The sequence below is a fragment of the Coregonus lavaretus genome, assembly GCF_964263955.1.
Source record: "Coregonus lavaretus genome assembly, chromosome: 32".
NCBI classification, from domain to species: domain Eukaryota; kingdom Metazoa; phylum Chordata; class Actinopteri; order Salmoniformes; family Salmonidae; genus Coregonus; species Coregonus lavaretus.
The window spans coordinates 32,380,103-32,408,099 of record NC_140019.1 but is presented as its reverse complement, the minus strand read 5'-3'; the positions used below and the strand labels follow the sequence as shown (position 1 = coordinate 32,408,099).

The 27,997-nt window shown below is 47.4% G+C and overlaps 1 protein-coding gene across 1 annotated transcript; it reads right to left on the bottom strand.

Moving 5' to 3' along the window:
- On the bottom strand, window positions 1-27,985 carry LOC311107373 (autophagy-related protein 2 homolog A-like). The gene is made up of 39 exons (XM_084149864.1): window positions 27,503-27,985; window positions 26,921-27,083; window positions 26,193-26,342; window positions 25,800-25,902; window positions 25,362-25,500; window positions 19,772-19,990; window positions 19,562-19,661; window positions 19,188-19,358; window positions 18,734-18,925; window positions 18,381-18,624; window positions 17,183-17,324; window positions 16,948-17,046; window positions 16,651-16,809; window positions 16,218-16,491; window positions 16,063-16,135; window positions 15,720-15,888; window positions 13,354-13,496; window positions 13,117-13,241; window positions 12,736-12,890; window positions 12,324-12,474; window positions 11,982-12,166; window positions 11,776-11,856; window positions 11,540-11,646; window positions 11,260-11,423; window positions 11,097-11,173; window positions 10,807-10,977; window positions 7,572-7,698; window positions 6,970-7,196; window positions 6,602-6,831; window positions 6,306-6,441; window positions 5,421-5,696; window positions 5,069-5,255; window positions 3,458-3,623; window positions 3,278-3,347; window positions 3,086-3,168; window positions 2,874-2,995; window positions 2,373-2,527; window positions 1,866-2,021; window positions 1-1,743 (listed from the first exon to the last, which is right to left on the bottom strand). The coding sequence occupies exons 1-39, from the start codon at window positions 27,671-27,673 to the stop codon at window positions 1,507-1,509; spliced, it is 6,099 nt and encodes a 2,032-aa protein (XP_084005990.1). The 5' UTR covers window positions 27,674-27,985; the 3' UTR covers window positions 1-1,506.
- Between the last annotated feature and the right edge of the window lie 12 nt (window positions 27,986-27,997).

Genomic DNA, 27,997 nt, shown 5'->3' with positions numbered 1-27,997 from the left:
TCCACCGTGTCTTAATATACAAAGGTATGCTGTCAGACCCTAGTGCAGCTGTAAGCAAGCGGGTTGGATCTGCCGGCTAACACAGAGGTGTGACCAATACAACCAAAGGGTCACCCTCACAAGAAACCACTAACCCACAAACACACACTTACAAACTCTATCTTACACACACACACACATACCTAAACATACATCCCTTAAACGTATTGAACAAATGATAAAAATGTAAAATGTTTTACCACAAACCCCTCTTTTTCTTTCTGTCTTAACCCTCCAGACATTCCACCAACACTGTTATTTTGAAAATGAATATGATAATTAATACTAGTGTTTAACATAATTAGAAAAATACAAATAAAAACGCAGGAAGGCAACTAACGAGACGAGTCAAGAGAGTTCTGTTGAGAGGAAGGAACCAGACTGGTGATAAGGTCCAAGGCCCTGAGGGGGACATCTTGCTCTGACAAAAACAAAACAGTAAGTACAAACCGGATGACCAAACGCTGGCAAGCATTAAAAGCAAGGAAAGCCATTTGACGTAGAGAGGAAAGGACGTTTCTCTAGTTCGTTCAGTTCATCATCCATATTCTCCCATGACTGCATTTAGTTAATACAACCAGGCCCAGGTCATTGTGTCCACTGGTCAAATATGAAAGATGAGTATTAAGTTTCAGGAAGGCAATAAAAGTAGACATTGGTTTCAAACCAAAAGGAGGAGAGGCCAGGGAACTCAGCATTGAACAAGCTTATGGCACAAACACCGGGGTGGGGATGTGTGCAGGCTAGGATGGAACAATCACAGTGTGGCATTTTGAGGTTGAGGAACTATGACATTCCTAACCTTTGTAAGGATCTCAGCAAAGGCCACTATAATAGTTTCTCCAGTCTCCTCCATCCATATCTCAAAGGAATACAGGAGAGAGAGGATGTTACCATCCAATCCCCATGGATACTGATTTAGGCTCACTAGAATGAGTTCCCGGACTCAGAGTAAGCCTACTCCTAAAATGCATGCTCAATTAAGGATCGCCATTCAAAGTGCTTTTCAGTCCAGGAATAGGTTTAATCTTAATAGCCTGATCAACAGAAGACTGGGAGAGCTACTGATGAACAAGTGTAATCCCACCTACCACTACTAGATCCTTTATACTAGCCTAGAGCCCTGTCTGCCCTTTGTCAGCGTTGACGGCTAAACATGAAGTCAACCCAGAATGACAGTGATATGTTTACATACCAATAAAAAGGTAGAGAGTATCTGCATCATGTACATACTGCTGCAAGGAGAGTGAACTGAACTCTATTTGATTGTGTCGAAGAAAGAAAACAAAAAATGTATCTCAATCCATCTGGAGCCACATAAAATACTGGGTGTCAATCACTCCGCAGTAGTTCGTTTTTTTTGCATTAAAACTCACTCTTTCACACATTCACTCCCTTCATCGGTTCACCCACATAACGATTTCACCCCCACATCATTAACCTTTAACCCACCGACCACCAGAATCATCACTCTTGGCCTTCTTCGGAGCGCCATTTTAAGAAGTCCTCCTTCCGTGCATCTGGCTTGATCTGGTTCCGCATGCCCCCAAGTAGGTTGGACGTTGCCTCGGATGCCACTATTAGGGGACGGACGACGGTTGGTGGGATCTGCCGCAGGACTCCGCCCACAGCACCAGGCAGACCTTTCTGCTCATGCCCGCGAGTCGCCACGTCACATAGCGTCTGAGCTGTGTCCATCATGCCCTGGGAAACAGACAGACAACAGAGGGGTGTGTGTGAATGAGTGTTAGTGAGAGAGCTAGGCCTTTTCTTGTTATTATTCTAAAATGGTTGATTTAAATAAATTGATTCAGTAGAACACGTACCTCTCTGACGGTGTCATAGGCCTTAGCCACGCCCTCTCGGATGTCGGCAGGCTGGTGGGCGCGGTGGGGCCGGGTGGAGGGCGGTCGGCCCTCTGTGATGTAACGGTTCCGGGGGGGCGTTGGGGACAGGATGTCGTACACCGTCTCTGCTGTAGCCTAGAAGAGAAAGAGCAGGATTATTACAACTCTGTAAGAGAGTGAGGCACATCATAGCAATGGAGGAATCTTTATTACTGGTTCCAGTGGCTTTTATCTGTATGGTTGCTACTAGTCTTTCAGTTCTTTCCTACATGGTTCAGGTATGCTAACCCTTTGGCCATAATCTATGATACGTGGCTGTAAGGTTAGTGGTATTAACATGTATGGTGTGTGGTACATGGGGTGCATTGTTTCAACCTATATGTCTATGTGAGCTGCACGTTTGATTGGTATTCTACCTGTGTGTGGCCTACGGACAGTCTTTTGCCTGCTGATAGTCTGTGGTTAGAGGTCAGAGGTCAGTAGTACCTGTATGGCCTGCACCAGTCTGTTGCTGAGCTCCAGAGCAGCAGAGGCAGTGGAGGTACCGAAGGACGCTGCCCCCCGCTGGAGACCCCGGATAATGCGCCCATCCCGCCTGTACTGCTCTATTGGCATCCAGAACAAGTCCCTCACTCCATGGACTAGAGAGAGAGAAAGTTACATAAAAAACTAATGAGATCAACACTAAATGAGGTTGTGAGAGTAGGCTAGCTATAACCATATTGCAAGAGAACAATTCTATTAATATGGTTATAACTCAGGGACTACTAAAGGTCCTCTGTAGCTCAATTGGTAGAGCATGGCGCTTGTAATGCCAGGGTAGTGGGTTCGATCCCCGGGAACACCCATACGTAAAAATGTATGCACACATGACTGTAAGTCGCTTTGGATAAAAGCGTCTGATAAATGGCATATTATATATTATTATATTACTAAAGGGACAACGACAAAGCTCACCAAACAAGTGACGTCACTTCCTGTACTTACACAGCTGAACTACAGAGTGCATGGGGCCTACACCTCCCAGAATGCCCTGCAGCTGGTTCTTTCTGATGTCTGTCAGCCACTCAGTGACAGCGTACTGAATCACCTTATCTACGCCTAGAAGTCTGGGAGGAAGAGATATTAGAGAAAAGCGTTATGAAAAAGACACTTGCTTCAGACTACAGAGAAACCCCACAGAGTTAGTGTTGTTGTACCCGTGTCGGCAGCAGAGTCTCTTCAGCTTCAGTTCAGAGCAGTTCAGCTGGGCCAGACCAATAAGAATCCCTGCAAACGTCCCCTAGGAAACAATCACGGTGCAAAGGTCAAGTGTGTGACATAACATAATAAACCACAGAGATTGGTTCACAGACAAATCATCGCAGTTAAAATGTCCTTTGTCCTTTCACCTGCTCAATGACCACATGCTTTCCCTGGTAGTCCAGCCAGATGGGGACTTCAGAGGTGAAACGGAACTCCCTTAGAAAGGAAAGACAACGTATAAATAATTTCTACCCATTCGAAATAGACTTGAGTTTTTTTTGTAACTTCATGGATACATTTTGGGAGGATTAAGTTACAGTAATTACCGGAAGTAGATTGGCTGATCAGTGGAGGAGGTGGAGCCAGCGGACGAGGAGCTCTGCTCGCTATAGGTGGTTTCTACAGAAGCAGTGAGGTCAGGACCCAGACCAGCAGGGGTCTCCGTGCCACTGACCCCATCTTCAGTGGGCTTCTGGGAAGGGTCTGTCTTCACTGTGAGAGGACAGAGAGAGAAATTGAAGAAAACAGGAGAAAGTATTGAGTGGTTGAGGAGGATATACACTACATGACCAAAAGTGTGTGGACACCTGCTCGTCGAACATCTCATTCCAAAATCATGGCCATTAATATGGAGTTGGTCCCACCTTTGCTGCTATAACAGCCTCCACTCTTCTGGGAAGGCTTTCCACTAGATGTTGGAACATTGCTGCGGGGACTTGCTTCCTTTCAGCCATAAGAGCATTAGTGAGGTCGGACACCGATCTCGACAAACCATTTCTGTATGGACCTCTCTTTGTGCACGGGGGCATTGTCTTGCTGAAACAGGAAAGGGCCTTCCCCAAACTTTTGCCACAAAGTTGGAAGCAGAGAATCATCTAGAATGTCATTGTATGCTGTAGTGTTAAGATTTCCCTTCACTGGATCTAAGGGGCCTAGCCCAAACCATGAAAAACAGCCCCAGACCATTATTAGCTTGTTTGGCCTACCACTTCACGGCTGAGCCGTTGTTGCTCCTGGACGTTTCCACTTCACAATAACAGCACTTACAGTTGACCGGGGCATCTCTAGCAGGGCAGAAATTTGACAAACTGACTTGTTGGAAAGGTGGCATCCTATGATGGTGCCACGTTGAAAGTCACTGAGCTCTTCAGTAAGGCCATTTTACTGCCAATGTTTGTCTATGGAGATTGCATGGCGGTGTGCTCAATTTTATACACCTGTCAGCAACGGGTATGTTCACTAATTTGAAGGGGTGTCCACATACTTTTGTATATATAGTGTATGATACAGAGCACCAAAAAGTAATTATATGTATAATTGTTTTCCTGATCCATGTGACCTGAGCAGGAAAAAACCCAAGGCCCTACTTATCATGTAGAGTACAGAGAACACAATGAGGAAGGCCCTCAAAATTGTCAAAGACTCCAGCCACCCTAGTCATAGACTGTTCTCTCTGGTACCGCACGGCAAGCGGTACCGGAGTGCCAAGTCTAGGTCCAAAAGACTTCTCAACAGCTTCTACCCCCAAGCCATAAGACTCCTGAACAGCTAATCATGGCTACCCGGACTATTTGCACTGCCCCCCCACCCCATCCTTTTTACGCTGCTGCTACTCTGTTAAGTATTTATGCATAGTCACTTTAACTCTACCCACATGTACATATTACCTCAACTAGCCGGTGCCCCCGCACATTGACTCTGCAACGGTACCCCCCTGTATATATAGCCTCCCTACTGTCACTTTATTTTACTTCTGCTCTTTTTTTTCTCAACACTTTTTTTTTGTTGTTGTTTTATTTTTACTTTTTTTGTTTAAAATAAATGCACTGTTGGTTAAGGGCTGTAAGTAAGCATTTCACTGTAATGTCTGCACCTGTTGTATTCGGCGCATGTGACCAATAACATTTGATTTGATTTGATTTGATGATGGTGCTCACCCTCAGCTGCAGGGTCCACAGGCAAGTAGGGGTTAACTCCAGCAGCCAGACTACTGAAGAAATCCTTCAGGAAGAACAAGGCATCCTGGTCGATGTTGAGTCGGAGGGGCAGGAGGCTGACTCTTAAACAACACTCTGCACCACCCAGACCAGAGTCTGGACACACCTGCAGGGCCTTCACTGTTAACTGGGACACACAGATAACACATTAGGTAGAATTACAACAAAACCATTACAACCCAATATCATAGAAACATTTATAATTCCCCTGGAAATTAGAATCATTTATAAAAACACTTTCACAACGAAAAGGAAATAATGATAAATGGCTATAAAAAGCCTCTTCTCTCACCATGTTGGAGTGTGCTCTGCGGGGCATGCTCTCGCTGGTGTACAGGTAGAGGAACTTGTTGAGCTGGGACGAGGCCAGGCGGTCGCGCACCTCCAGCTCCTGAACGATGAACACCTGGCGGGACAGAGGCTGCTCCCCCACCGCCCCGACCCCCACCCCAGGCCCCTCTCCCTCCTGACCCGGCCCAGCCGCAGACACCACCCCAGGCCCCTCTCCCTCCTGACCCGGCCCAGCCGCAGACACCACCCCCCGATACGACTCATGCTGGAAGCTCACCTGGAACAGGAATGGCACATTTAACTAATAGCACCAGTTATGTAGCTTTTTGCTGTCTCCACTTTAACAAAAGGATCGGTTGACATTTATGCTACACTCCAACTGAACATATCCTTACAATGGGGGAAAAAATGAATTAGATTTCCATTTTGTTCAGAGAAAAGAATCAACGGCAAACAATATCTTTAGAGTACTGTATGGATACACACAGTACATACACTCTCCCTACCTTGGTGAGCTGGATCACAGTACATACACTCTCCCTCCCTTGGTGAGCTGGATCACAGTACATACACTCTCCCTCCCTTGGTGAGATGGATCACAGTACATACACTCTCCCTACCTTGGTGAGATGGATCACAGTACATACACTCTCCCTCCCTTGGTGAGATGGATCACAGTACATACACTCTCCCTCCCTTGGTGAGCTGGATCACAGTACATACACTCTCCCTACCTTGGTGAGCTGGATCACAGTACATACACTCTCCCTCCCTTGGTGAGCTGGATCACAGTACATACACTCTCCCTCCCTTGGTGAGCTGGATCACAGTACATACACTCTCCCTCCCTTGGTGAGCTGGATCACAGTACATACACTCTCCCTACCTTGGTGAGCTGGATCTCCATGAGCAGGTTGTGTTGACGTCCACCGCCACCAGCCCAGCGCCAAGAGTTCTGAGGCCGGGACGGAGCAGCAGAGCGGGACGGGGACCCACGCATCCCAGAGGGGGCAGAGCGACCCCTAGAGAGAGAGGGGGAGGGAGGGAGAGGAAAGAGAGAGAGAAAGGAGCTTGATGATCAGTAAGAGAGAAATCGTACATATTCAAGTGCCTGTTGCTGGGTTGTGTGTGCATGTCTGAATAATGCTGTGCATTTGTCTGTATATGTGTGTGTATGGACACCTGTTTCCATGCTGCGTGTGTGTAGACATGGCCTTGCCCCCGAAGTCTCTCCCTCCGTACAGATGCCAGACGACAGACACCTCTCGTAGCACCACCCTGCTCTGGGGGACAGGGAAGCGGCTGGGGGCCCGCAGCAGGTCAGAGCTTCCCCGCGGCCGGGAGAAGTGGCCCTCCCTCACCCTGATAGGACTCTCAGTTAACACAGTCACCAGGGGCTCCCCGTCTCTGGGCTGGGGGTGAATTAATGAACATGGACACCAGAATAGGTTTAGTACTTCATGTTGCATAATTCAATTCCGTGTGAACTACAGGTAATAGAGAAAGTAGTATGGAGAGATGAGGGGATGAAATAGAGAACAGAGACTCACAGGTATACCCATCCCAGGAGCCTCTAGGATGCAGAAGTCCTCGTTGTCCTCTGAACCCTCAGAGCCCTCCTCTGACATCATATCCGCCTGCACCTCAGTGGCTGTCGCCACCAGTCCGTCAAGCTCTGAATCCTCCCCGTCAATGACAACAGGTGGGCGGAGCTTGGGAGCCTCCCCGGGGAACAGGTAGACAGAGACAGGTGAGCCCCGCTGGACTGTGGGAGAACCTGGAAACACACAAGGAAATATCCCACATGTCCAGGAGTCATCACCATCCTCTATTTAATGTATATTATATGTATAGAGGACTGTAAGCCGCTCTGGATAAGAGCATCCAGTAAAGCAGTGGTTCCCAACTCCAGTACTCCCGTACCCCCAACAGTACACATTTTTGGTGTAGCCCCGGACAAACTCACCTGATTCAACTTTTCAACTAATCATCAAGCCCTCAATGAGTTGAATCAGGTGCTGGTCCGGGGCTACATCAAAAATGTGCGCTGTTCTGGGAACCGAAGTTGGGAAACACTGATCTAAATGGCCAAAATGTAAAATGTTATATCTAGTGATGCTGAACAACACTATCATTTAATAGCCCGTTTTACCTGAGTCCATATCCTCATCTGGATGGCTCCTCTCGGTGTCAATCAAAGCATCAAGGAGATCGCACTGGTTGATCTCAGCAGTCTCAGCTGGAGGGCAGGGTGGCAAGGAGGCGGGACTTTCTGACAACTAACACATGACACGTAAACACAGACAGAAAGATCAGGGATGGACAACTCCAGTCCTCAGGGGTTGATTCAAATAATTGCATTCTAAACTGAAGATCATGATTAGTTGATTATTGGAGTCGGGTGTGTTAGCTGGGGCAAACGTGTGACACTAGTCAGGACCCTGAGGACTGGAGTTGCCCATCCCTGCAATAGATAGTTGAAGCTAGTGGAGTTAGGCTCCTATTCTACCGCTCCACAGTTTCATTCTCTTCAATTGTTCTCACACAATGCTTATACGAACAAACATACAAAATCAGTTCCAGACCTTAAACAAGGTAGTATATCCTAGTCTACTGTATATAAACAGCACAGGAACGAAATCATCAACATGTATTGATCACATCTTTACTAATGCTGCAGAAATGTGCTTGAAAGCAGTATCCAGATCCATCGGATGTAATGATCACAATATAGTAGCCATATCTAGGAAAACCAAAGTTCCAAAGGCTGGGCCTAATATAGTAAAAGAGGTCATACAATAAGTTTTGTAGTGATTCCTATGTTGTTGATGCACAGAATATTTGTTGGTCCGTGGTGTGTAATGAGGAGCAAACAGACGTTGCACTTGACACATTTATGAAATTGCTTATCCCAGTTACTAATAAGCATGCACCCATTAAGAAAATGACTTTTAAAAACAGTTAAATCTCCATGGATTGATGAGGAATTGAAAAAAGGTATGGTTGAGAGGGATGAGGCAAAAGGAATGGCAAATAAGTCTAGCTGCACAACCGATTGGCAAACGTACTGCAAATTGAGAAATCATGTGACTAAACTGAATAACAAGAAGAAACTACACTATGAAACAAAGATAAATGACAAATAATTATAGTAAAAAGCTTTGGAGCACCTTCAATGAAATGTTGGGAAAAAAGGCAAACTGACCTCCATCATTCATCACAAAACCGACTGAAATTGCTAACTACTTTACAGATTTTTTCATTGGCAAGATTAGCAAACGTATGCATGACATGCCAGCAACAAAACGCTGACACTACACATCCATGTATATCTGACCAAATTATGAAAGACAAGAATTGTAATTTTGAATTCCGTAAAGTGAGTGTGGAAGAGGTGAAACAATTATTGTTGTATATCAACAATGACAAGCCACCGGGGTCTGACAACTTGGATGGAAAATGACTGAGGATAATAGCGGACGATATTGCCCTCCTATTTGCCATATCTTCAATTTAAGCCTACTAAAAAGTGTGTGCCCTCAGCCGTGGACGGAAGCAAAAGTCATTCCGCTACCTAAGAATAGTAAAGCCCCCTTTACTGGCTCAAATAGCCGACCAATCAGCCTGTTACCAACCCTTAGTAAAGTTTTGGAAAAAATTGTGATTGACCAGATACAATGCTATTTTACAGTAAACAAATTGACAACAGACTTTCAGCACACTTATAGGGAAGGACATTCAACAAGCACAGCACTTACACAAATGACTGATGATTGGCTGAGAGAAATTGATGATAAAAAGATTGTGGGGGCTGTTTTGTTAGACTTCATTGCGGCTTTTGACATTATCGATCATAGTCTACTGCTGGAAAAACGTATGTGTTATGGCTTTACTCCACCTGCTATATTGTGGATACAGTTACCTGTCTAACAGAACACAGAGGGTGTTCTTTAATGGAAGCCTCTCCAACATAATCCAGGTAGAATCAGGAAACACCCAGGGCAGCTGTCTAGGCCCCTTACTTTTTTCAATCTTTACTAACGACATGGCTTTTTATTATTTTCATTTATTTTACCTTTATTTAACTAGGCAAGTCAGTTAAGAACAAATTCTTATTTATAATGACGGCCTACACCGGCCAAACCCGGACGACGCTGGGTCAATTGTGCGCCGCCCTATGGGACTCCATATCACGGCCGGTTGTGATACAGCCTGGAATCGAACCAGGGGGTCTGTTGTGACGCCTCAAGCACTGAGATGCAGTCCCTTAGACCACTGCGCCACTCGGGAGCCTTGGAGTAAAGCCAGTGTGTATATGTATTCAGATGACTATACACTATAGACGTCAGCTACTACAGCGACTGAAATGACTGCAACACTTACCAAAGAGCTGCAGTTCGTTTCAGAATGGGTGGCAAGGACTAAGTTAGTCCTAAATATTTCAAAAACTAAAAGCATTGTATTTGGGACAAATCATTCACTAAACCCTAAACCTCAACTAAATCTTTTAATAAATAATGTGTAAATTGAGCGAGGTGACTAAACTGCTTGGAGTAACCCTGGATTGTAAACTGTCATGGTCAAAACATACTGATACAACAGAAGCTAAGATGGGGAGAAGTCTGTCTATAATAAAGCGCTGCTCTACCTTCTTAACAGCACTATCAACAAGGCAGGTCCTACAGGCTCTAGTTTTGTCGCACCTGGACTACTGTTCAGTCGTGTGGTCAGGTGCCACAAAGTGGGACTTAGGAAAATTGCAATTGGCTCATAACAGGCAGCACGGCTGGCCCTTTGATGTACACAGAGAGCAAACATTAATAATATGCATGTCAATCTCTCCTGGCTCAAAGTGGAGGAGAGATTGACTTCATCACTACATGTATTTGTGAGAGGTATTGACATGTTGTAAGCACCGAGCTGTCTGTTTAAACGACTAGCACACAGCTCAGACACCCATGCATGCCCCACAAGACATGCCACCAGAGGTCTCTTCACAGTCCCCAAGTCCAGAACAGACTATGGGAGGCGCACAGTACTACATAGAGCCATGACTACATGGAACTATATTCCACATCAGGTAACTGATGCAAGCAGTAGAATCAGATTTAAAAAACAGATACAAATACACTTCAAGGAACAGCGGGGACTGTGAAGCAACACACACATGATAACATACGCACTATACACACACATACACATGGATTTTGTGTTGTAGATATGTGGTAGTGGAGCAGGGGCATGAGGGCACACAGTGTGTTGTGAAATCTGTCATGAATGTACGGTAATGTTTTTAAAATGTATAACTGCCTTCATTTTGCCAGACCCTAGGAAGAGTAGCTGCTGCCTTGGGGATCCATAATAAATATAAATACTGGTCTGTCTACCGGCAGCTTCTGTCCAGCGATCTCAGTGGGTGATGCGTGTCGGGGGGGCGGGTGCAGGTCTCCCTGGGAGACCAGGTACTGCAGCATGTTGACCAGGGCAGCACAGGAGTCAGCACAGGTGTGGAGGTGGACCACGTTGTTGGAGCAACGCAGCTCAAACAGAGGTTGGGACTAGGAGAGACAGAGAGGAGGGGATAGGAAAACAGCGTAGATTTGAGACCAACAGTCTCTAAAGTTCAAACACACAGACAGATGTATAATCACACAAAATTGGCAAGCTAAAAACGTACCAGTTTCCCCGTATCACTGCCTTTCCATGTGGTAATGGCCAGCTCCAGCAGATCAATGTCCAGGACACACACATAGTCTGAGGTGAGGGAGAGAGTGCGTTAGAATTGAACACACACTCAAACGCAGATGTACACACACGGTCCAGTTAATCATGTGGCATACCTCGTCTCAGGTCCACTACATCACTTTCACATTTATCAGAGAGATACAGGGCAGAGTCATCCAGGATAAACCTGAGGTGAAAGGTGGCAGTGTCTACGATGATGTTACTGGACAGAGAGAAGGATTCTGCTGTGAACAACACCCTCAATGGAAGATACAGGGGCCTGAGAGACAGAGAGCAACAAAGAAGGGGAGAGAAGGGAGAAGTGAAAAATTATTAACATATAATGATTTATTATCTACCTTTGTCCACATATGTAAATCTGCTGTGTGTGTATACCTGTAGTCCACGGCGCAGGTGGCCAGGTGTGTGTGTAGGACGGTAATAACTGCAGGAGATGTGTAGCCCAGGATCGGGTCATCAATGACATCCAGAAAATCAACCAGCTGTCATGAAGAAACACAGCCTAATCAACAAGACTCACTAACCAAACACACACCACGCAGTAAAATCATGACAGGTGCCTGAAGCTTCTCTGCTTTGGTATTTATTAGGATCCCCAATTTCCCGCATACCTGTTCGTGCCAGCTGTGATCGGTCTGTGCCATGTGATGTCGCATAGTGGCGCCATGGAGACGAAGGGCAACCAGGAACTCCTGTAAAACACACAAACACAGAATGAAGTTAGTGATATTTCTTAATCACAAGCACAGCTAACTTACAAGCGCAATCAAAAGGTGATATTTCATTCAAATAATACATGAGAAGATATGAATGTTACCTTGACGTTGCTCTGAGGGTCCAGGGTGATTTTGATAGCCGTGGATAACATCTGGACCTCAGTCTCCCTGCCACTCACACTGCTCACCCCCACCTCTGTGGGGTAAATGGTAGGGTCCAGATGCCCTGGGGGAGTGAAGCTGGGCATTTCTAACCGCCCGGGGACAGGGGAGTCTTTCACTACAGCTGTGAATTGGAGGAAAAGAGTTAGTGACCAGAAGGGAAAGAGGTAAGGGCTGTCAGTCATTTAGAAGAGATACACATGATAACACATGGATTTTCACACTACTACAAATGATTAGGAAGGTACTTCCAGAGCTAAACCCTGATATATTCCACTCACCTTTGTGGTAAAGCTCCACCCTCCTACTCTCCAGGCACAGGAAGCTGAGATGGGGGTTGTTATGATGCTGCGCCACACTGAACATCTTCCCCCCTTCCAGGTCCAACAGGAGCTCCCCGTGACACCGCTCCTCCTGACTTCCTGTCTCTCCCTGAAGGAGGCGAAACAGGAAACAGAAAACGATTTACTAAACAGGTGTCTTCCTTAGAAGCATCATAGTACACGTACACATTCATTCAATTTGTGTAATACAAATTCCAAACTACTGAATTCAAATGAAATTTACGTTAGCTCTAATATCGTTCCTTCAAGCAGTAAGGTGCAGTCAGGATTTGAACCAGGAACCAAAATCTCTCCAGTCTATATCCCTAGCTAACCATTGTAAGATGTAGCTGGTTCATTATTTGCTCACCTTGCTGTCCGTCATGGCTTGGAGGCGGCCCTTCCCTATGACGACGGTGAGGGAGAGCAGGCTGAGGGCGTGGTTAGGGCGGGGCTCCGACTGCCTGCATCTGGCTGATACACTGGCTGTGTAGAACTGAGCATCTTCCTCCTCGGAGTCTGAGTCTGAGAGACCAGAAACATCACAGTTATAGAACTGTTGAACAACGACACATTTCAGATGGTCTGCAGGGTGCAGACTAAAGAGTTGCTCAACACATACCACTTGGCAAGCCATTTTAAATCAGAGCTTTAAATAGACTAAAGATGTTAACAAGTTGCTACCCAGAGATTACCCAATTCTGTCTGACCAGTTTGAAGTGGTTTACAAGTCTCAGTATGGGGGTCTCACCTAGTCTGAAGGCAGACTTGCAGAGCTGGAAGTAGTCGTTGTCTTGGCGATGGTGTTGGGGGCTGTGGTGGCTCTTAGGGACTGAGGGGGGAGGGGCTTCCCACATCAACAGGTCATTATTGATCCTACAGGGATGGAGAGAGGAGGACAAAGGGGAAGAACAGAAAAAGAGAAAGTGAGTGATGTAAAATGGTGGAAACAAATAAACAAATTAGCGAGAGAGACAGACACACAGACCTGTTGTAGACACTCTGGAAGGCCTGTTTGCTGGGCAGGAAGATGTAGGCCAGGGGCAGAAAGATGTCTACTACACACTGACACTGAGAGACACACTGAGACTGGAACTGTTGCATCTCCTCTGGGTCTGCTGGGATCACCATCTGAAGGGGGGGCAATGAAAGTAGTTAGATAGAGGAGAAGACAGAAGGATGAGGAGACAGGAGGATGAGGAGCAGAGGACAGAAGGATGAGGAGACAGAAGGGTGAGAAGACAGAAGGAGGAAGAGAGGACAGGAGGTTGAGGAGACTGGAGGATGAGGAGACAGGAGGATGAGGAGACAGGAGGATGAGGAGCAGAGGACAGAAGGATGAGGAGACAGATTGATGAGAAGACAGAAGGGTGAGAAGAAAGAAGGAGGAAGAGAGGACAGGAGGTTGAGGAGACCGGAGGATGAGGAGACCGGAGGATGAGGAGACAGAAGGATGAGGAGGAGAGGACAGAAGGAGGAGGAGGAGACAGGAGGATGAGGAGACAGAAGGAGGAGGAGGAGAGGACAGGAGGATGAGGAGACAGAAGGAGGAGGAGGAGAGGACAGGAGGATGAGGAGACAGGAGGATGAGGAGACAGGAGGATGAGGAGAGGACAGGAGGATGAGGAGACAGGAGGATGAGGAGAGGACAGGAGGATGAGGAGACAGAAGGAGGAGGAGGAGGAGAGGACAGGAGGATGAGGAGACAGGAGGATGAGGAGAGGACAGGAGGATGAGGAGAGGACAGGAGGATGAGGAGAGGACAGGAGGATGAGGAGAGGACAGGAGGATGAGGAGAGGACAGGAGGATGAGGAGACAGAAGGAGGAGGAGGAGGAGAGGACAGGAGGAGGAGGAGACAGGAGGATGAGGAGACAGGAGTATGAGGAGACAGAAGGAGGAGGAGGATGAGGAGACAGGAGGATGAGGAGACAGGAGGAGGACACAGAAGGATGCAGAGGAGAGGACAGAAGGATGAGGAGGAGAGGACAGAAGGATGAGGAGAGGACAGAAGGAGGAGGATGAGGAGACAGGAGTATGTGGAGACCGAAGGAGGAGGAGGAGACAGGATGATGAGGAGACAGGAGGATGAGGAGACAGGAGGAGGAGGATGAGGAGACAGAAGGAGGAGGAGGATGAGGACACAGAAGGAGGAGGACACAGAAGGATGCAGAGGAGAGGACAGAAGGAGGAGGAGGAGAGGACAGAAGGAGGAGGAGACAGAAGGAGGAGGAGGAGAGGACAGGAGGATGAGGAGAGGACAGGAGGATGAGGAGACAGAAGGAGGATGAGGAGACAGGAGGATGAGGACACAGAAGGATGCAGAGGAGAGGACAGAAGGATGAGGAGGAGAGGACAGAAGGATGAGGAGACAGGAAGAGGAGGACGAGAGGAGTATGAGGAGACAGAAGGAGGAGGAGGATGAGGAGACAGGAGGAGGAGGAGGAGAGGACAGGAGGATGAGGAGACAGGAGGAGGAGGACGAGAGGAGTATGAGGAGACAGAAGGAGGAGGAGGAGGAGGAGACAGGAGGATGAGGAGACAGGAGGGGGAGGAGGAGAGGACAGGAGGATGAGGAGACAGAAGGATGAGGAGGAGAGGACAGGAGGATGAGGAGACAGAAGGAGGAGGAGGAGAGGACAGGAGGAGGAGGAAATGACAGGAGGAGGAGACAGAAGGATGAGGAGACAGAAGGATGAGGAGACAGAAGGGTGAGGAGACAGAAGGGTGAGGAGGAGAGGACAGAAGGATGAGGAGAAGAGGACAGAAGGATGAGGAGACAGAAGGGTGAGGAGAAAGAAGGATGAGGAGAGGACAGAAGGATGAGGAGACAGAAGGATGAGGAGACAGGAGGAGGAGGAGACAGGAGGAGGAGGAGACAGGAGGAGGAGACAGAGACAGGAGGATGAGGAGACAGGAGGAGACAGGAGGATGAGGAGACAGAATGATGAGGAGACAGGAGGATGAGGAGACAGAATGATGAGGAGACAGGAGGAGGAGGAAAGGTTAGACTGCAACTTTTGGAAAGTGGGTAAAATTAAAACCCAACATCTTTAGGAAGTGTGAGATCATGAGGGATGGTGAGGAACTGAAAATTGGTCCAGAGAGGGATGGTCAGGGGTGAGAGAGAGGATGGTCAGGGGTGAGAGAGAGGATGGTCAGGGGTGAGAGAGAGGATGGTCAGGGGTGAGAGAGAGGATGGTCAGGGGTGAGAGAGAGGATGGTCAGGGGTGAGAGAGGGATGTTAGGGGTGAGAGAGGATGGTCAGGGGTGAGAGAGGGATGTTAGGGGTGAGAGAGGATGGTCAGGGGTGAGAGAGGGGAGAGTAGGTGTTTGTGATGGGATGGTGCGGTACCTCCTCAGTCTCGAACATGGTGCGGTTGGAGGAGAAGGGAGAGCTGGTCTTCTCTCGGAGTTCACAGGGGTTCTCAAACGACATGGACCCCAGGTCCCTCATCAGACCCAGCCCGACCCCCCCTAACGCTGACCCCAGACCCTCTCCTCCATTGACACGCACTGACAGCCTGGAGAGAGGGAGGGAGAGAGAGAGATAGAAAAAGAAACAGACAGGGAGATGTAAACTATACAGTAGGTTGATGTGCAACGTTGACTTCTGAAACACATTAAATCTACGCAGCCAAGTGACACAGCAAGTGAAACAAACTCTCCTAAAATACATGTTCCAGAAACACACTCACTTGGCCATGGAGTCTTGACTCTTCTGGACTCTGATACAGGGGAAGGAGCCTCCTTCCCAGCCCTCATACGTTCCTGAGAGAGACAATTAACAAACAATTGCTCAAAATGTGTTAATGTTTGTGTGTATATTTGACTGTGTGTGTGTATTCCTCACCGTGCATGTCACTGAAGCTAGCCTCCAATAGCTGTGTGAGGGGGCCGTGGGGGGGGCCAGGGGGTGCATTGGGATCCGGCTGGAGGTCAGGGCCCTCCTGGGAGCGGATATCCAGGTCACACAGCTCCAGCACCAGGGTCTCCTGCCGCACGGCCCTCTGGGAAGGCGGGCGTCGGAGGGGGAGCGGCCGGAGGTCCGGGATGGGGAAGCGGAGCTTGAGGACGGCGTGGGGCGAGAGGAGGGAGAGAGAGGAGTGCAGCTCACTGCTCTGGGTCTGAGAGAGGGATGGGAGAGGAGGAGAGGAGAATATTCAAAACAAAACAAATTCGAAACATAAAGCAAACCTGCAATTTAACTTCATTTGTGAGGCATGCATATCAAAAACATTATCAAATGGCTCCTCTTAGTGGATGATGGCTTGCTAAGTGTTTACCTGTGTCTGTACGGGTCCTCCTCCTGTCTGTGTGGGACAGTGGCTGCAGGCTCTGCTCAGAGGTTCCAGTCGACTCAGAATGTCCAGGTCCAACTCAGCACTCAGCTCTCCCAACTCTACCCTCACTACACTGTCTCTACGCACCACACGCTGCCTCCCCTGCAATACAGAGACATATCAGGAGGAGGGGGTAGCAGGTTAACAGAGGAAACCAAAACAGACTGAATCAATTACATATTAGCTTTTGAACATGTTCAACTGACACAAACACACAACATACACACTGTCCTGGTTTACCTTGCGCAGGTGTTTCTCTGTGAGACTGTAGTGGAGCTGTGCACAGGGTCTGGCTGTAGCTCCCACTGTGAACGTACCAGCCCGCTGGAACTGCAGCAGCTACAGAGAGAAAAAACAGTGAAGAGAGGAAAGCGTTATATCCTGGGCAATGCTAGCCCCTGCTGAAACACACTGTATTCTGATGAATGTTGTGTTAAAGCCCTCAGATAATCTCAAATAACAGCCCCTGTCCTACCTCAGTGTATTGGGGTTTGCCTGGCTCCCAGAGACACTCAAGCAGCTCTAGCCTGCTGAAGGACACGTCAGAGGTCACAGCACGGGAGTGGCGACCTGCACTGCGCATCTCACATGCCACCTGTACCGCTGCTCCAGTCATCCTGAGAGAGAGAGAGACACAGAGAGAGAGAGACACACAGTGAGAGACACAGAGAGAGACACACACACACACACACACACAGAGAGAGAGGCATAGAGAGAGAGAGAGAGAGACACACAGAGAGAGACACACAGAGAGAGAGAGAGACACACAGAGAGACACACAGAGAGAGAGACACACACAGAGAGAGAGAGAGACACACAGAGAGAGAGAGAGACACAGAGAGAGAGAGAGACACAGAGAGAGAGAGACACAGAGAGAGAGAGACACACAGAGAGAGAGAGCGACACAGAGAGAGAGAGAGACACAGAGAGAGAGAGACACACAGAGAGAGAGAGAGAGACACACAGAGAGAGAGAGCGACACAGAGAGAGAGAGAAAGAGACAGAGAGAGAGAGAAAGAGACACAGAGAGAGAGAGAAAGAGACACAGAGAGAGAGAAAGAGACACAGAGAGAGAGAGAAAGAGACACAGAGAGAGAGAGACACACAGAGAGAGAGAGAGAGAGAGAGAGAGAGAGAGAGAGACAGAGAGAGAGAGACAGAGAGACAGAGAGAGAGAGAGAGAGACAGAGAGAGGAGGACAGAGAGAGAGAGACACAGAGAGAGAGAGAGAGAGAGAGAGAGAGAGAGAGAGAGAGAGAGAGAGAGAGAGAGAGAGAGAGAGAGAGAGAGAGAGAGAGACAGAGACAGAGAGAGAGAGACAGAGAGACAGAGAGAGAGAGACAGAGAGACAGAGAGACAGAGATGGACAGAGAGAGGAGGACAGAGAGAGGAGGACAGAGAGAGGAGGACAGAGATGGAGAGCGAAAAAGGATGATTTATTTTTTTACATTTATTTTTAGTCATTTAGCAGACGCTCTTATCCAGAGCGACTGACAGTTAGTGAGTGCATACATTTTCATACTGGCCCCCCGTGGGAAACGAACCCACAACCCTGGCGTTGCAAGCGCCATGCTCTACCTCTACAGGGGACTACTTATTGATATGTAGGGAAGGTTTGTTGATTTATCTGAGGAGTGGTGGCCAATGTTGAAGAGGCTATTGTGTGTTTGTACCTGAGGTGTGAGTGGGGACAGGCTTCAGCAAAGCTAGCTCTGAGGTGGTGGAAGTCTCTCTCACTGAACATGCTGTCTTTGAAGAAGGCCAGCTCCCGGAAGAACACTCGAGACACCTGGGCTAATGAGCAAGCTGCGTCTGGCCCGGGGGGCGGGTCCTGCTCCAGTAGGGTTAGGGTGAGCCCGCCAAGCGAGAGGCGGAGCAACATCTCTGGCTTCAGGGGCTCTGATTGGTTACTTCGCCCTGGAGGAGGGGTTAATAAGATGGATCAGGAAGATAGGTTGTATAGTATCGTTTTTGTTATCTGTGAAATGTGTACAAGACAGTGTGAGTAAGATGTTGTGAGTGTTACCTGGTATTCTGCTACACTGAGGCAGGCTGGATAGTGATCCTGGTACAGGATAACGCCTGGGACCCTGTGGTAGGCCCTGGGCGTAGCTAGCCTGGCTGTGTGTAGACGACGCCATGCTGTCGGAGAGAGAGCTGCCAGAGCGCGCTGACGTCACACTGCTGGTCATACCAGGACCCATGGAGTAGAACATATCTGAGAGAGAGAATGAGAGAGGAAGAAGAGAAAGACAGAGAGAGAAGAGAGACAGAGAGAATGAGCACTATGCTTCACATGTCTAGTTCAACCAAGCTCCAAGAACATGTCAAGAATGCAAATTATGCAGCAGCAGACAACTGTTCACGTGTCCTGCAGACTATGTATCACCACAAAGCTAATGCGACCCCTGTCACCGCAAAATTCCCTAGCCTCCATATTGCATTCCAACTCTTTAGCTGCCCTCCACTACCCCACGTACCCCCGTTCTCCAGACCGGTGAGGTAGGGCTCCATGTCAGGCTCGTCGTCCCAGTCCGGATCTCCATCGCCGGGGCTGGAGCTCAACTGTTTGCTCAAGTCCTCCTCTATCAGACGCAGGTCCTCAGAGTCCAGGGGACGGCTGTGAACCCCAGCACCACTGGCCTCAGGCTCTGGTAGGATAGACAGGGAGGAATCATACAGGGTCTGCAGTACACAGTGCATATGAAGATGTGCATGGTTAAACTATGGATCCAAACAAAGTGTGTTCAGTTAATTGAGTTTTGTTCCACTGTCAATGACATTAGGATGTGGCACTAAGACACATATGAGGAATGCAGGTGGGGAGGCACAGGTAACCAGTTTCTTTACTCACCTGTGTCGATGCAGAGGGCAGATAAAAGGTCGGTCAGGTGAGTGATCTGGTCTGGAGAGAGCAGCAGGTGGAGGCAGCCCACCTTCCCATCCAGCTCCAACTGGAAGATAAGGAGAGAGAAATTGTTGGAATAACAGTGACAAAACAAAAGACAAAAGCAAAACAGAGGTTCTTAAAAACTTAAGTGCACACAGGAAGGAAATGAACAACCTTAGGTCCAGGCAGCATGTCGTTCTGTTTGATCTTGACCGTGGTCTCCATGAAGCCGGAGCAGCTGCCGATGAGGAGGGGCTGCTGGGTGGCCGGAGGGGGGGAGGTTGGGGCGGCTGGAGGGTCATCATCCTCCTCCTCCTCCTCCTCCTCATCCTCACATTCTTCCTCCTCTTCGCTGGCTGAGGCTGAGCCAGGGGTGTCCGCTCTTAAAGAACCCTGTGAAGGAGAGGACGATTACCATGGTGCTGGAGGGAATGGCTGCCGTTTTACTGGCTCCTAACCAACTGTGCTATTTTTTCAACAAAAAAACTGCATTGTTTGTCACTTATTTTGTACATAATGTTGCTGCTACCATCTCTTATGACCGAAAAGAGCTTCTGGACATCAGAACAGCGATTACTCACCTCGAACTGGAGAGATTATTTTATTTAATGAGTCCGACGCGAAGGATATACTGCTTTCCCGTGACCAGGCCCAAATCCCCGCGTGAAGAAAAGACGGAGATACAGGGGGCGGAGGTTGGGGTAACTTGTGAGAATTTGTCGGCAAGTGGGTAAACCGCCACTACCATCCGTCCTATTGGCCAACATGCAATCATTGGAAAATAAACTGGATGATCTACGATCAAGACTATCCTACCAACGGGACATTAAAAACTGTAATATCTTATGTTACGTCGTTAGCCATGAAGTGCTTTGAAAGGCTGGTCATCGCTCACATCAACACCATCATCCCGGAAGCCCTAGACCCACTCCAATTCGCATACAGCCCCAACAGATGACGCAATCTCAATCGCACTCCACACTGCCCTTTCCCACCTGGCCAAAAGGAACACCTATGTGAGAATGCTGTTTATTGACTACAGCTCAGCGTTCAACACCATTGTGCCCACAAAGCTCATCACTAAGCTAAGGACCCTGGGACTAAACACCTCCCTGTGCAACTGGATCCTGGACTTCCTGACGGGCCGCCCACAGGTGGTAAGGTTGGCAAAAACACATCTGCCATCCTGATCCTCAACATGGGGGCCCCTCAGGAGTGTGTGCTTAGTCCCCTACTGTACTCCCTGTTCACCCACGACTGCATGGCCAAGCACAACTCCAACACCATCATTAAGTTTGCTGACGACACAACAGTGGTAGGCCTGATCACCGACAATGATGAGACAGCCTATAGGGAGGAGGTCAGAAACATGGCAGTGTGGTGCCAGGACCACAACTTCTCCCTCAATGTGAGCAAGACAAAAGGAGCTGATCATGGACTACTGGAACAGGAGGGCCGAACAGGCCCCCATTAACATTGGCTGTAGTGGAGCGGGTCGGGGTCGAGAGTTTGAAGTTCCTTGGTGTCCACATCACCAACGAACTATCATGGTCCAAACACACCAAGACAGTCGTGAAGAGGGCACGACAACACATTTTCCCCCTCAGGAGACTGAAAGCCGTGTGGTGCCAGGACAACAACCTCTCCCTCAACGTGACCAAGACAAAGGAGATGATTGTGGACTACAGGAAAAAAAGAGGACTGAGCACGCCCCCATTCTCATCGACGGGGCTGTAGTGGAACAGGTTGAGAGCGTCAAGTTCCTTGGTGTCCACATCACCAACGAACTATCATGGTCCAAACACACCAAGACAGTCGTGAAGAGGGCACGACAAAGCCTATTCCCCCTCAGGAGACTAAAAAGATTTGGCATGGGTCCTCAGATCCTCAAAAAATTCTACAGCTGCACCATCGAGAGCATCCTGACTGGTTGCATCACCGCCTGGTATGGCAACTGCTTGGCCTCTGACCGCAAGGCACTACAGAGGGTAGTGCGTACGGCCCAGTACATCACTGGGGCAAAGCTCCCTGCCATCCAGGACCTCTATACCAGGCGGTGTCAGAGGAAGGCCCTCAAAATTGTCAAAGACTCCAGCCACCCTAGTCATAGACTGTTCTCTCTGCTACCGCACGGCAAGCGGTACCGGAGTGCCAAGTCTAGGTCCAAAAGACTTCTCAACAGCTTCTACCCCCAAGCCATAAGACTCCTGAACAGCTAATCATGGCTACCCGGACTATTTGCACTGCCCCCCCACCCCATCCTTTTTACGCTGCTGCTACTCTGTTAAGTATTTATGCATAGTCACTTTAACTCTACCCACATGTACATATTACCTCAACTACCTCAACTAGCTGGTGCCCCCGCACATTGACTCTGCAACGGTACCCCCTTGTATATATAGCCTCCCTACTGTCACTTTATTTTACTGTATATATAGCCTCCCTACTGTCACTTTATTTTACTTCTGCTCTTTTTTTCTCAACACTTTTTTTGTTGTTGTTTTATTCTTACTTTTTTTGGTTAAAATAAATGCACTGTTGGTTAAGGGCTGTAAGTAAGCATTTCACTGCAATGTCTGCACCTGTTGTATTCATCGCATGTGACCAATAAAATTTGATTTGATTTGAAAAGATTTGGCATGGTTCCCCAGATCCTCAAAAAGTTATACAGCTGCACCATCGAGAGCATCCTGACCGGTTGCGTCACCGCCTGGTATGGCAACTGCTCGGCATCAGACCGTAAGGCGCTACAGAGGGTAGTGTGTATGGCCCAGTACATTACTGGGGACAAGCTTCCTGCCATCCAGGACCTACAGTTGAAGTCGGAAGTTTACATACACTTAGGTTGGAGTCATTAAAACTCGTTTTTCAACCACTCCACAAATTTCTTGTTAACAAACTATAGTTTTGGCAAGTCGGTTAGGACATCTACTTTGTGCATGACAAGTCATTTTTCCAACAATTGTTTGCAGACAGATTATTTCACTTATAATTCACTGTATCACAATTCCAGTGGGTCAGAAGTTGACTGTACCTTTAAACAGCTTGGAAAATTCAAGAAAATAATATAATGGCTTTAGAAGCTTCTGATAGGCTAATTGACATCATTTGAGTCAATTGAAGGTGTACCTGTGGATGTATTTCAAGGCCTACCTTCAAACTCAATGCCTCTTTGCTTGACATCATGGGAAGATCAAAAGAAATCAGCAAAGACCTCAGAAGAAACATTGTAGTCCTCCACAAGTCTGGTTCATCCTTGGGAGCAATTTCCAAACGCCTGAAGGTACCACGTTCATCTGTACAAACAATAGTACGCAAGTATAAAACCATGGGACCACGCAGCCGTCACACCGCTCAGGAAGGAGACGCATTCTGTCTCCTAGAGATGAACGTACTTTGGTGGGAAAAGTGCAAATCAATCCCAGAACAACAGCAAAGGACCTTGTGAAGATGCTGGAGGAAACAGGTACAAAAGTATCTATATCCATAGTAAAACGAGTCCTATATCAACATAACCTGAAAGGCTGCTCAGCAAGGAAGAAGCCACTGCTCCAAAACCGCCATAAAAAAGCCAGACTACGGTTTATAACTGCACATGGGGACAAAGATCATACTTTTTGGAGAAATGTCCTCTGGTCTGATGAAACAAAACTGTTTTGCCATAATGACCATCGTTATGTTTGGAGGAAAAAGGGGAATGCTTGCAAGCCGAAGAACACCATCCCAACCGTGAAGCACAGGGGTGGCAGCATCATGCTGTGTGGGGTGCTTTGCTGCAGGAGGGACTGGTGCACTTCACAAAATAGATGGCATCATGAGGAAGGAAAACTATGTGGATAAATTGAAGCAACATCTCAAGACATCAGTCAGGAAGTTAAAGCTTGGTCGCAAATGGGTCTTCCAAATGGACAATGACCCCAAGCATACTTCCAAAGTTGTGGCAAAATGGCTTAAGGACAACAAAGTCAAGGTATTGGAGTGGCCATCACAAAGCCCTGACCTCAATCCTATAGAACATTTGTGGGCAGAACTTAAAAAGCGTGTGTGAGCAAGGAGGCCTACAAACCTGACTCAGTTACACCAGCTCTGTCAGGAGGAATGGGCCAAAATTCACCCAACTTATTGTGGGAAGCTTGTGGAAGGCTACCCGAAACATTTGACCCAAGTTAAAGAAATTAAAGGCAATGCTACCAAATACTAATTGAGTGTATGTAAACTTCTGACCCACTGGGAATGTGATGAAAGAAATAAAAGATTCTCTCTACTATTATTCTGACATTTCACATTCTTAAAATAAAGTGGTGATCCTAACTGACCTAAGAAAGGGAATTTTTACTAGGATTAAATGTCAAGAATTGTGAAAAACTGAGTTTAAATGAATTTGGCTAAGGTGTATGTAAACTTCCGACTTCAACTGTATATACTACGCTGTGCCAGAGGAAGGCCCAAAAAATTGTCAAAGACTCCAGTCAGCCAAGTCATAGACTGTTCTCTCTGCTACCGCACGGCAAGCGGTACCGGAGCGCCAAGACTAGGTACAAAAGGCTCCTTAACTTTATTAATCATTAATCAAATGGCCACCTGGACTATTTACATTGACCCCTCCCCCCTTTGTTTTTACACTGCTGCTACTCACTGTTTATCATCTGTGCATAGTCACTTTACCTCAACTAACCTGTACTCCCGCAGATTTACTCGGTACCGGTACCCCCTTTATATAGCCTCGTTATTGTTATTTTATTGTGTTACTTTGTATTTTATTTTTTCCTTTATTTAGTAAATATTTTCTTAACTCCATTTCTTGAACTGCATTGTTGGTTAAGGGCTTGTATGTAAGCATTTCACGGTAAGGTCTACACCTGTTGTATTCAGAGCATGTGACAAATAAAATGTGATTTGATTTAAAGGACTCTGAAGGAAAGGAAGATTACCAGCACTACTGGTTGGTAGAGTCTGTCAAATCAAATCAAATGTTATTTGCCACATGCGCCGAATACAACAGGTGTAGACCTTACCATGAAATGCTTATTTACAATCCCTTAACCAACAATGCAGTTATGAAAAAATGTAAAAAATAGATAAGTAAAAAATAAAAATAATTAAAGAGCAGCAGTCGTAGCCGGCCGCGACCGGGAGACCCATGGGGCGGCGCACAAGTCGTCCAGGGTAGGGGAGGGAATGGCCGGCAGGGATGTAGCTCAGTTGGTAGAGCATGGTGTTTGCAACGCCAGGGTTGTGGGTTCGATTACCACGGGGGGCCAGTATGAAAAATAAAAAAATTATGTATGCACTCACTAACTGTAAGTCGCTCTGGATAAGAGCGTCTGCTAAATGACTAAAATGTAAAATAAAATAACAGTAGGGAGGCTATATACAGGGGGTACGGTACAGAGTCAATGTGCGGGGGCACCGGTTAGTCGAGGTAATTAAGGTACTATGTACATGTGGGTAGAGTTAAAGTGACTATGCATAGATAATAAACAGAGTATCAGCAGCGTAAAAGAGGGGGTGGTGCGGGGGACAATGCAAATAGTCTGGGTGCCATGATTAGCTGTTCAGGAGTCTTATGGCTTGGGGGTAGAAGCCACTAGGGGGAGTGTGAGAGGAAATATGAGTGTATGTGAGTAGTTTATAAGTGAATATTTAGGCTCTATAAGAGGTGTGTGTGTTATATTGGGACCCAACTTGAGTATATGCATGTGAGTGACTGTGTCCATTAGAAAGTTTATAAGTGCTGTGGTCAATGTAAAACTGTGCGTGTTACCTGGGGCCCTCTGGTGGTCTCGTACAGCAGTTGAACAGAGCTGAGCTGGAGGATCTTGTGCAGGAAGGCAGGGGGCTGGTGGATGTCTACAGGCACTGTCTGGCTGGGGTCCCTCACTGCCTCGTCACAGTACTCCAGCCTGCAGCGCACCACACAGCCACCGGGGGCAGACAAGAGCACTCAGCACAATAATGCTATGTAACCTTCAACCTCAGCCAAAACACCCACCATACACACATACAAGCTCTACTAAAGATAGTGAAGCTTCTCTGAGGTTCAGAGGTTCTCTTTGGATCTACAGCCAAATACAGAGACAGTTTGGCATTGCAGGTTTGCCTCAAGTGTTTCCTCATCTCCTTCCTGACTTCTAAACTGGTCAAAGGTGGACAGACCACAAGAGGCAGTTTGAGAATGTCAGTGCGGTGAGAACCAACATACCGTTTGATGTGCACCTCTAAGGCAATGCCCGTCTCCAAGTCCAGGGGCTGGTGCTCGATTCGGACAATGGTGTCCAGGAGAGTGACTTTTATCCGACGCAGGACTGCAACATAACAAACAGGGACATCCACTATCACTAACCATATTGGTCACAAAGACACCAGAAGGGACACCAGTGATATGATTTCAGTCCTTATCTCACAAGCTTGGAATTGACAGTACATGACTGACTCCACAGTTTGAAAATGGCTGAAAAAGTTGTTGTTATCTTCAGAAGAAGGCATTAACCAACCACTGGGGACAGTACAGGAATGATAATGACAACTTTAAAACAGGTGCATACTTTTCACTGCCACACACATATGTGCAAACAAGGCCTACACAGTGACTCACCCGTCTCAATAGTTTGTGCAAACATCTCCAGGCCCTCCAGTGGAGCGGGCGGCTCCTCTGACGCCTCAGGGGGGTCCTTTAGGCACTCCTGGGCCAGCTGCATGCTGGAAGTCATGCATGTGGACCAGCCCTGGGAGTCCAACCCCCCACCTACAATTAAACAAAAACAAGGCATGATTCAGTGACTGTAATCAATGATAAGCGATGACTCATCATGGCCATATAGTACAGTAGCGTTTCCCCAAACTCGGTCCCGGGGACCTCAAGGGATGCACATTTTGGTGTTGCCCTAGCACTACACAGCTGATTCAAATAATCAAAGCTTGATGAGTTCATTATTTAAATCAGCCGTCTAGTGCTAGGCCAAAAAAACAAAACATGCACCCAATGGGGTCCCCAGGACTGAGTTTGGGAAACGCTTCTGTACTGTATGACTGATCAACATACTCATGTGCTACTTAATTGGTTTGCAGCTGGCTCTGAGAAATGTTGAGCCTGGGATAGATTAACATGTCTTCTCTTGAGCAAAGAGTTAGCTAGTACTAGACACTACTGTATTTGTCTGGTTGACAATAACATTCTAAAAGGTAGCTAATCAATGGTTACCACAACTTCCTTCCTGAAGCTGACAGGCCTGAGGCAGTGACAGGAACAGGAGCTGAATCAATTACAAGGTAACAACAAAGAACTCATTAGTCAGGCAGAGTGGCTGTCAGGCTGAGACTTACTGGTCCTGTACTTGGGTTTGCATGTTATCTGAAGGCCTGAGATGACCAGGGTGCAGTGGTCGGTGACAAGAGCTGACCAGGGAATTGTCACCGCTATGCTGCTCACAAACCCATCCACAATCTCAAATGGAGCCCCAAGAGACTCCAATAGTTCGTTGACCGCCTGGGGGAGAGGGAAGGAAACGGGTGAAGAGAAATTAAGAGATGAGTGGAAGATCCGGGAAAAAATAAAAACAGTGTCCTACAATAAACAGCTGGTGGAAATTGCTTAGGGCAATGGGGTTGTCTGTTATGCAGATTGAAAGAGAGTGAGTTTGCGAGACCTAAGTATAACTTGGTCATATATATTTCAACTGAACTGCAGTGAGGTGAGTTATTTTCCAATCAGATGATGACAAAAATATTCTCGGAACGGCTGTTCCTTGAACTCACGAGAAGCGAGGATATGACGTCGATGATTGTTGTTATGTTCAAGTCTTGAAATTGCGAAATAAGTTTGTTGAGGGTCGGGTTGCATGGGAACACACAAAAGCGACGAGTTGTTCAGACAGTTAGACGGCTTCACTACTTTCACTAACTTACCCAAACGTCGATGTTGATTTCTTTGATGACACCACTACCATTGTACAGGTCCAAACTTAACTGTTCCAAACTCAGTCGTTCTTGTAAGAAGTGACCGAGGTAATGCTGTAAGAGGTACCGACAGGCCCGCTTCTTGATTGAGCCTGACCAGGGGAAAAGCCAGCGAGACATAGGGCCAGTGAGTTCAGGGTGAGGGAGCGAAGAAACGATGGTGGAAAACTAATGCGAAAACAGTCCTCTGGCAACTGCATAACAAAGAAAGCAAAGAAGTCTACTAACGAGCTACAGTGCTAGCTAGAAGTGGCTAAGGAAAGGTGTAAACCGTCTCTCGGAAATCCTTTGTGTCAGGACCGATGAGTCCAACGTCGTTTTAGAGGACGTTCTACTTGTCTTTAGTTGTTTCAGTTAATATTTTAGCGGTATTTCTGTCGAAACTAGGCGACAGGTCTTCTTGCATATCTCCCGTTTCTCAGGGTTGTTTATTGTTTTCATACT